General features: G+C 38.8%; 1 protein-coding gene across 1 annotated transcript; it reads right to left on the bottom strand.

Moving 5' to 3' along the window:
• Positions 1-1,671: 1,671 nt before the first annotated feature.
• Positions 1,672-9,761, bottom strand: LOC144653629 (T-box protein 12-like). The gene is made up of 7 exons (XM_078513681.1): positions 9,607-9,761; positions 9,319-9,520; positions 6,488-6,761; positions 3,112-3,267; positions 2,437-2,516; positions 2,219-2,328; positions 1,672-2,053 (listed from the first exon to the last, which is right to left on the bottom strand). The coding sequence occupies exons 1-7, from the start codon at positions 9,692-9,694 to the stop codon at positions 1,851-1,853; spliced, it is 1,113 nt and encodes a 370-aa protein (XP_078369807.1). The 5' UTR covers positions 9,695-9,761; the 3' UTR covers positions 1,672-1,850.

Genomic DNA, 9,761 nt, shown 5'->3' with positions numbered 1-9,761 from the left:
GGGGGGCTCTCCTCCCCCCTTTATTTCTCCCCCTCCCTCTTTGTAATATCTCCCTCCTCCCACTTTTCCAGAATGCTCCCTCCTCACAACTGTTGGTATTCTCCATCCTTCCAATTTGTAGCTCCCCCGCCAAGTAAATGCTTTATTCTATTCTTTTTTACTCTTCGGTATTCTATGGGTGTGACCCTTGGGTTAAGACCCTCCTCGCCGGGACCGTGATGTAAACTAACAGGTATAGTAAAGACAGCAAAGGGTGAAAAGAACATATTTACCATTTATGATGTATAACATTTGGGAGTGTTTCTTGTCGGAAATTTATGTATACACATGTAAATGTTTAAATGCCTTACTAGATCTCAACTTCATTTTAAAACTGATTTAGATATTAATATTTTCCACCTCGGAGCTTGCGCAGCGGGATAACCATGCGAAGCCTTCTATATTATTCACCGGCATATTCTCGTCCTATGTGAGCAGCCCCTCCCCCCCCCACCCGCAAAACTAACCCACTTACCCTTACCACTTCAGCTGAGAAGAGTACAACTACTTTATTTTGGAGAACATACGTTTATTTTATGAACTGTAACTTTGTTAGGAACTGTAACTTTGAATATTTCTCCACTATAGAGCTATACATCACTAATATTATGTACAACTTGGGATCGTTAAAATAATAATCGATCGAATTTACAATTCAAATGGCCTCGTGGCCAGCAAAACATTTACAACCTAACATTCGCTACTATATTTTTCGTACGAGTCTATTAAAATCTACCTCTTATAATCAAAAGGAAAATAAGACAATTGAAAAAAGAAGAATACGCGTTTGAATGTGTTAAAAGCTTTCTTTGGTTAATGTCCAGTGAGAAAAGTTTACCAAAACTGTATCATACGTGTGTCGTCATGACGCTACGTCACTAAGCAACGTAGGTTACTAACCAATCAACAAAAACCGAGGACTCAGAATTCTTGAAACCGAAGATTTGTTATTAAAGAAATGCCATGTAAATTAAATAAGACGCGCTTATAATACGCAATGAATTTCAGTCATGTCCAAATATGTGCAGACAACTTTTCGGATTTTCTTTAAATACTGGTTTTTAGTTATTTACAGGCTGAGAGCAAAGCTTGTGTCTGAATGCCAGATTTCTGTAAGCAGATCCACCAACAAAGGAAATGATTGTTCAATATAACACCATTTTTCTCGGCGCATGGTTAAACGCTGAGAGGTTTTGCTAATGTGGCCCGTTTAGTAACAAGCAAACATTGAATTCTTATAACTAAAAAACACACACCAGGCATTTGATAATAGGAGACATATGGATAAACTGCCTTTGAAAACTTAGCATGCAACTACATACCGCTATTTTGAAAATTATACTTATATTTTTGTATTTCACAATTTAACCTCTCTGTGCGCAAATTTCAGTCATCTGGCGCCCTTGGACAAAACGATGGCGGCATAATTGCGAGAACACCTCGAAGATTCTCCTAAATTTCAACTTTAATTTCAACTCCATTCAACTTCGAAAGAACAACAAATAATGAATGCTAGATAAAGCGCTTAAAAACTGGTAGCAGAATTTCTAAACTTACTAGTTAAGACACACGCTAGTTTGCAATTTTCACACGTTCGTAAGGCGCGCCGGTATTTTGCTTTCTAGTAAAAGCTGCGAATATTATTTATGATGGATTTCAACTCCAAAAAATTATACTGAAATAAATAACTGTGAAAACATCTCCGCATGCGAAGAAACATTATTATTTTCCTGTTTTTACAAAGCTTAACGCTTATTAAGTATTGTGGTATTTCGATATACAAATTTTTAACAACTTTACTACAAGTAAATTTAGTAATTTATCACAACACCATCCTCTGTGTGGGAAATCGGACACCGCCACCACGCATGCCCTCTGCTGTAGATATCATTTGAGCCTGCGCACTGGATCGAATGAGGATAGTAGCTGTTCGCAAACGTGGCGTTATTTGTGCGACAGCAAGAGAGATCTTCCCATGGTGCCCACTGGGGTGGGGTTGATACTTGGTGAAACTCTGCAAGAAAGAACAACGTACACGAGTGATCAGATATCAACAAATAATCATTTACATGCTATAATAACACTTCCTCAAACCCTTAAGGAGGGATTCTTTTCAACTTTACTAAACGTTTAGTCATAAACATGCTAGCCTGGAAAATGTGCTGAACTGTTTTCTTACCTTCACTAAACAAGTCGCGTGAGCCATGAGGCAGCGTTCCATTTGAAACGAAACATGCGCTGTCGCCGTTTTCATACACCTGAACGCCGTTTGACATTAGATAGCTTTCTCTGTGAAGTAGAAATTAAATAGTATCACGGTATTACAAGAACATTTAACCCAGTTGTTTCTAGAAGTCAAACGTTTGTTATACTTGTGAAGGAAAGTTATATACAAACCTTTCAGTATCACCCAAAAATCTGATCGAGTCTCGGAATCCCTTGGCAAATGGGTTGCTGTAAATCTTGAGTCGGGTTATCTGCAAAATTATTTTAAAAGATAAGTTTACTTGATGGAATATTAAGTGACTGCAAATGAGGTGCCTAATCGAGAAGTTGTTGGGTAATATTCTCTGGGCTTCGACAAGCAGAATTTCTCAGAAATGGTGATTGCAAAGAGAACTGGCTACCTAGCCAGGGGGGTAAGTGGTATATACCAATATACCTGAAAAACATGTACCCAGTATACCCAAACATTCCCCTCAAAATCATGCAAAATACCAAAATTTGGAAAAACACAGTATACTTTCTACCCATAAAAGGCCCAATTTTAGCGTAAAAATACTGCATACCCTAGTTGAAAGTCCCCCCTGTATACCGTAAACCTAAAGCCCCTGGCCGACCCTGACGTATAGCTAGCTAACTCATTTAGTCTGAACGTGAATGCGAGTCCCTCCATGGCACATCTACGCAACAAGTGAGGATGTCCTTCCCGTGAGCCACAGTAGTAACTGTAACGCCGATGATCTAAAAATAACTCAAGAACAATCCTCAAGGGATGACCAGGAGTGTCCTCTCCTGGCGTCATCCTCTCTTGATATGAAGTCAGCATTTGATTGGTTATAAAATACTTACAAGATGATTTTGGTACGATGTAACAGCCATGAAAGTCGTTTCTGGAAAGACAAAGGTTTCTGCTCTAGTTAAGTCCGTTGTGTCGCTTTTCGGCTCTTCAGGATCCTTGATTAAATGAATTCTTGGTTGATATTTATGCATTGAGTTTAGAATTATCTGGAAATTCCAAGAGACAATATTAGTTTGAATGTTTTTGACCCACGCAGTTGCAAAGGTAATAAACTTTTTCTGCGTGTTGCTCTAGGAAGTAAAATATAATCATCAACTTTTTGGGTGACTGAGCTTGAGTAGCTTGGGCTTGCAGAACATTTTGTTCCGTTTGTTTGTTTCTTTTCATTGTGAAGTTGGCAATGACTTTATGACAGCCCAGTATTAACACGCGTTTACTGTAAAACGTTTAGAAAGTTCTGGATAGCCACCTGAGCACATTTTTGCACTTTGTGTGCGTTTTTTTCACTAAAAAAAAAAAAACAAATAAAACGGCTGACGGTTATACAACGTACTTTTTGACATGGTTGTGACCAGATGGGAAACTTGGAGGTTACTAACTCTCCTGCACAACTCTAAATAATCCCTAACTGATATGGATTTTATAAGAGACTGCGTTTGAACAGTGCCAAACTAACTCTGAATAATTGACGATGAATACTATGCCAAATAAAAATTAAACGTGAAAAATTACACCGTTGAGATTCGTGTTTCCAAAAATAAAGAATATCGTCATTTCACCTCAGTTGCTTTGCAGACAACGGATGCGCAATTTAAAAGGATGTAATTGAAACGGACGTGCAGAGCTTAACTCCGTAACAATTGACGCTAGATAAACGGCGGGGGGCCTCTCCCAGGACTGGTTTTTAAAGGAACATGGTCATTTATTTCAATGGATACTAGATTTTTTTGAGAGAACTAAGAATATCTCAACTTTTAACGGGAACTTCCGTGAAACGTTATTTAAAATGAACAATGGAATTTAATAATAGCAGACAACAAAGAAAATGCAAAATTTTAAAGGGATCAAAAGAACAGTCTAGAATTCAGTGGTTTGTTTTATTTCTTAGTAATTATAAGAAAATTGCCATGGAGACCAAAAAGGAAAGTAATGATTGAGCAGAACTTGCTTCAAATCGGAGCTAAAAGCGACAATAAAATAATTGAATTGAACAATTACAAAATGCTGCCTTTTAGGAACCATTACAACTCAGGTAAATTGTTCTTTTCTAATTATAGATTACAGGTATCGATATGTTGGACAGTTTGGCGACCTTACCGTCAATTTCCATTGTGCGGCACCCGCTGTGGTTTTGCTTGTCGTCAATTTAGAAAAATGAAAATAGCACGAGAGGTGGGCGTTATTGAATAAGAATTCCATGTCAACGAGGGAAGAAAAATATACACGCTGAACCTCATGAGATATTTTTAGTTTGTAAAGGGTCTGTAAAGTTGCAAAACATTTTACTGGTTAAATTTGAGATGTTGTAAATTTGTTGGAAAGGCGTTTTTTTTGTCGGTTTTCAAATAGCCTTGTGTGTGAATTTTCCCGCGGATTTTGACTAGGTTACAGGCAGGGCATTTTTTACCGTCGCTGAAAAGTGATCCGTGAAATAATTTTCGAGGTTCGCAAAATAGGAATTGCCTTATAAATAGTTTTTACCGAATTTATTTGACATTGGATTTCATACAAATCACTGTATTTCGTTTCCTGTTTCAAGACTTTCTAAAATGGCATGTAAAACACCCCATGTAACGATTATTTAAATTGACTATAAACATAGAAAGAAAAACCCCCAGGGGGGTACTCCGGTTTGTAAATGACGGGGATGATCGAATGGAGGCAAAACTCGGACCCAAAAATCCCTAAGTCTTCCGACTTACCCATCCCTGGACCAATACCCCTAAAAACCCTTGTCAAATTTACCCTAATGCCAGGGGGGCAATAACATAACACAAAGAACGCTTGTTTTGTTTATACATCTACCATAAATACGCCAGGCACTTTAGTTCGTTTTTAATACCCAAAAATCCTCTATCTAAATCAAGTCACCCAAAAAATACTTGCCAAATTTTCCAACCTAAAAAATCCCGGAATCGAAAATTTCAAACCCAAAAATCCTTCGATCATCCCCGTCATTAACAAGCCGGAGTACCCCCCTGGGGAAAAACCCACTTGGCTTTACAAAGAAACAATCTACATTTTAGAAGTCTTGTTGATGCAACAAACGGTTTAGCAATAAAAAGAATGTTTTGCATCAAACAGTTAAGGCTGCTTTGAAAAGCTGTGGACGCAAAGCTTTGAGCTATTAGATACGAAAATGCTTTGAAACGAGAAAGACTTTGTGTGTTTTCTTTTTCTTTTTCTGTGGTGGGCTGGGTCGTTCTCGGTTTTAACAGGTGAATTTTCGCTTTTGTTTTGCGTTCTAGCGGAATAAATGCCAAGGGTATCACAATTCTCCACGGCTAATGGCTTATCAGGAATAACTCTAAACATCGGATCACCTTACTGTCAAAACGAGCTGACAGCACGCAAACACGGGCACACGAAAACTCAAAACAAGCCGTGAACAGTTGTGACGAAAAAGAAAGGAAAAAAACAATAACTCACTGAAAGATTTGAGATTTTAATAGATGGTCGAAGACAGTTTGCCTCGTGTTTTGTATTTTTGTAAGGGTTTAAGCTTCGTTAATTTCGCGAGTTGTTTATAAGGTGCGCTAAAATTAAACGCGCGAAATTTTTTCAGGTAAATATTTTCTAACATGACTCATCGCGCCTTGTGGCGGCAATTTTTCTAAAGAATTTCCCCTCCCCGCTCCGAACAATTTGCGAAAAGAGAGTGCCTTTATATTGTTCACGCACGAAACTAAAGCTTGCAAACTTCGGAAAGTGCTGAAACCTTGTTAAAACAATCAAGTTCAGTACAAATTTCGACGCCGTTCGTGGCAGTTACTGCGGACATGTATTCAACGCAGCATTGACAAGCTAAGACACCTGTATCGTATAAAACAGGACAGTTTTAAAATTTAAATTTGCTCGCAGATCGATTTTTAAATACTAACGGAAATGTCGTGAGGATTTTAGAGTGCAATGCTTTTTCCGCAGAATAACTTATCGTTTTTTACAAAAAAGACATATCTTATTGCGCTAATAGCCACGCTTGTTCTGTTAATTAAAAAATAATTAGTACTAATGTAAACTGCCTTTTTAGTTCTTATAAGCACGACAAAAAGAACGCTACTCAAGACATTAACAGCCGGAAAACTTGGACCCGGGCGAGGGTAGTTCTTGATCAGATAAACACTGAACCGACCCCCGAAATAAGGAAGTCATACTTCGGTTATTATCGACTCGAAGGTAAATATTGACTGGATGTCTTGCACTTACATTTCCCCGCTTGTCATCCCGGTTGTTCGTTAACTTGACTTTCTCAAATGAGAGCACTTGTCCCTGCAGCTGCCGGCCTGTAAATGGTGAGTCAGGATGAACGCACGTCACCTTAGGAGGCACTGCATCGGCCTCTCCCGCCACGAACCAAGCCGAGTCGGAGTACGAATACCTGTGGCGCTTCGAGTCAACTGGAACGATGTCTAATAAGACATCATAGCTGGCATCAGGGTCGAGGTTCGTGAACGACACACGAACAGTCGGGAACATTCGCCTGTAAATTGGAAAAGACGCATCACTTAGCTAATTAAAAATTAAAACATTGCCTTAATTAAATGGAATAAAGGCGTATTTAAACGCTTTGAAGAGATTGCCGACTTGAATCAACTTCCATATTTATCTGTTAAAAATAAAGTTTGGGGTGTCTTCACATATAGGTTGTGAAAATATGATTCTTTAAATGTCTCTCATCAGTTTTTGATCTCTGTAGCGGTAAAAGCTTAAGATAACCGATCGTTATGTTTATCGGCAAGGGAAAACAAAATTACTACTGTTGTCACGGACCCGTCGTACCGTCTCGGTCCATAATGCTCGCATCCTTGTCACGTGACATTCGCGTGCCGCTTTCCTACTTTGTCGACTTTGTATGTGGGCCGAAATGTTGAAACTCAATACAGTTGATGTTCTAGCGAGAAACTTCGCAAAATAAACCTCTTAATGCCAGAAAGGCGTTGTTAGAAAAAGAAGAAAAATAGCGTGATTCGCGAAAAGAATCCCGGCCGAGAATGTTATGAAACTAGAGACAGAAATATATAGCGTCCTGTTAAAGGGGACATAGATGTTGCTAATACAGTTATGCCTTACTGACTGGGCAGGTGCTTACGGTCTACGCAAACAACAACGAGAAACTCCTCGTTGACCGCTACGTTCATGGTCTTGCTTCAGTTTAGCGTGAATTGTGACTGAATTCAGTGGGTCAGGGCACCCTTAATTTAACTAAACGCCTTGTGAGACTGAGAAATAAACTTTTTACTGTAGCACGATGTATTTGATTGACTTCATTCCGTTTCAGGAAGAGAAAACTCGCGCTCCTTTAGAGAAGTTCTTTTCAAACTTTCCAAATTAACCTCGTATGATCCTTTAAATGGGATTTTAGTAAAAGAAACTCGCTATGATGTGAAAGAATATAAAAACCCGCTGTTGAAACGGTGAATTTTAATTCATGCGAGGAATTATGTTACAACGAATCTAGAAAATAATCCGAAGTCAAAGAACTTCATCTGTTGTCAACGCGTTTGGCTTTTATTTCGTAGCTTCTTCATTGCGTCGATATTATAAAGTGACACCTGGGTATCGTTCTGAAACTGTGGCGGGCGCTCCGTTGGTATAATTTATTTTTCTATAAAACAAAATACGTTTGTTAAATGAATTCATGAGGCAACTTTATCGCCAGCCCAGTTGCTTTCGACTCGTTGTTTTCTCGGTTATGTAGAATTTCGGTTACAAGACTTATAATATGGCCCCGCCTTGTGGTGTATTCCAGTTGAACTTTTCAAAGCGCAGTTTGGAGTTAGTTCCTTTTTTCAAGAAATACGAAATTCCTGTCCGGCCGCGCTCTTGGTAATTGCCGCCTAAATAGAAAGATTTTATCGTAAATGTTCGTGTGAATGGATATTATTAAAGACAAAAGAAGTTTAAATTTTCTAAATTTGGATAAAAATTCAGGAAAAACGGGTCGTGTCAGTTTAAAAACCGCATTAGTAAAACGCAGTCAAAACCCTACAGAAACGAATTCTTTAACCAGTTTATTTCAGACTTTTTTTACGCAATAGGGCGATTCATTTAAAACGGTTGAGAAAATTCCGTTTAATGGTTTAAATGCTAGGTAAGGCGGAAAGCAGAAGATGGAGGCAAATTTTGAAGCAAGCGGAAGGCCAGATCATTACCTATTTTAGAAAACACACGATGTGAAAAAAAAAATGAATGAAAAAGCGTTCTAGAATTGACCTTTTTTCAAGCTTGTTTATATAATTTCCATTCAATTTAGTACCGCTCGAATTCTTTAGTATTTCTCTCTTATTTCTGCACTTTTGGAGAGAAAAACTTCGTTCGCTAACGAAATAGAGGGATATTACACCAAGTATCAGATAATGGCAGTGGCAATTGTTGAAAATGTGCGAAGTTGTTGTTATTACGAAGTGTTGAGTAGCGAGACCCAGGCACTTTAAAACCCGCTTACATTTCAGTACTTTTCTCGCCTTGTTTTTCCAAAACAATTTTCCAAAACAATAACTCGCAGATTAGCTAAAGGTACTTAAACATCTCACACTAGATTTTCTTACAACTATGAGCTCAGAAACGTTTTTTCTCTGTTTTTGTTTCGAAAATTAAGCCGCGAAGTTCGTGATTAATTTGCTGATGGCGCAATAAAAGCAACATTACGAAGAAATGCTAAAACCGTCTGTGTTTCTCGACCAAGCGGCAAACCACAAAGCATAACCACAGTAACAAGTCCTTGTTTGAAAACATGCTGTTAAAGAGTTTTAACGGATAAACCACATTTGAGGCCATTTCGCTGTCACAGCGATCACTTTGTATTATCTTGGGTATCAATTGCACGCCGAATACGTCTAAAGAGGCAAAATGCGCTAGTTGACAACTAGTCAAAACAACAACTTTAAACAGCCTGAAGTAAAAAGAAGCTGAAAGCCCTTTAAAGGCGCAAACCACTGAAGGATAAACGCCGGTGTAATTCACCGTAATTCCCAGATCTGTGGTAAATAATTATCGGGCTTATCGCACGAACGTGCAATAAGTAAAGTTTAACTGACCTTCCTGTCTTGGTGATTATCATTTCTGTGCCCAGGCGATAAAAGCAGTTCCACAGTTCCTTGCCCTCCAGTACGGCCTCTGGTTTTAAAGTTTTGAGCTTTTTCCTCGGTACCGGCGGCGTGTCTAGTTTTTCTCTGTCTGTGCTTAAATCTTTACTGGAAACTTTGTCGTCGCTCTCGACTCTCGTGCCCGCGCGTTCCTCTAAAAAGCGGAAGACAAAATTATACCGATTCGCCCGAATAATCTTTATACGCTGACTGTGGGATAAATCATAAAGAGCCACCTACCTTGGTGAACGAGTGAAGCAATCGAAAAAGCTTTGGCTTTGTTCGATAAGTTTGCTGTTTTACGGCTGCCTAAATGTTTATGCGACATTTTCGTGTTCGGACGGTCTCCTCTCTAGAGACGTAGTGCAGTGTATTCGTTTGGACCACGCATGAGC

This window comes from Oculina patagonica, chromosome 5, assembly GCF_052425735.1.
Source record: "Oculina patagonica isolate OP01 chromosome 5, crgOcupat, whole genome shotgun sequence".
NCBI classification, from domain to species: Eukaryota; Metazoa; Cnidaria; class Anthozoa; order Scleractinia; family Oculinidae; genus Oculina; species Oculina patagonica.
The sequence above is the reverse complement of the archived record's forward strand: the minus strand, read 5'-3'. Positions and strand labels throughout refer to the sequence as shown.

Excerpts from the sequence above, each read along its gene's own strand:
- LOC144653629 (XM_078513681.1), bottom strand. The coding sequence starts at position 9,694 with ATGTCGCATAAACATTTAGGCAGCCGTAAAACAGCAAACTTATCGAAC. Across the intron at positions 3,268-6,487 it reads GGGATGACAAGCGGGGAAAT|ATAATTCTAAACTCAATGCA; the intron begins GTAAGTGCAAGA and ends TGGAATTTCCAG. Across the intron at positions 2,517-3,111 it reads CATCGTACCAAAATCATCTT|ATAACCCGACTCAAGATTTA; the intron begins GTAAGTATTTTA and ends ATAATTTTGCAG.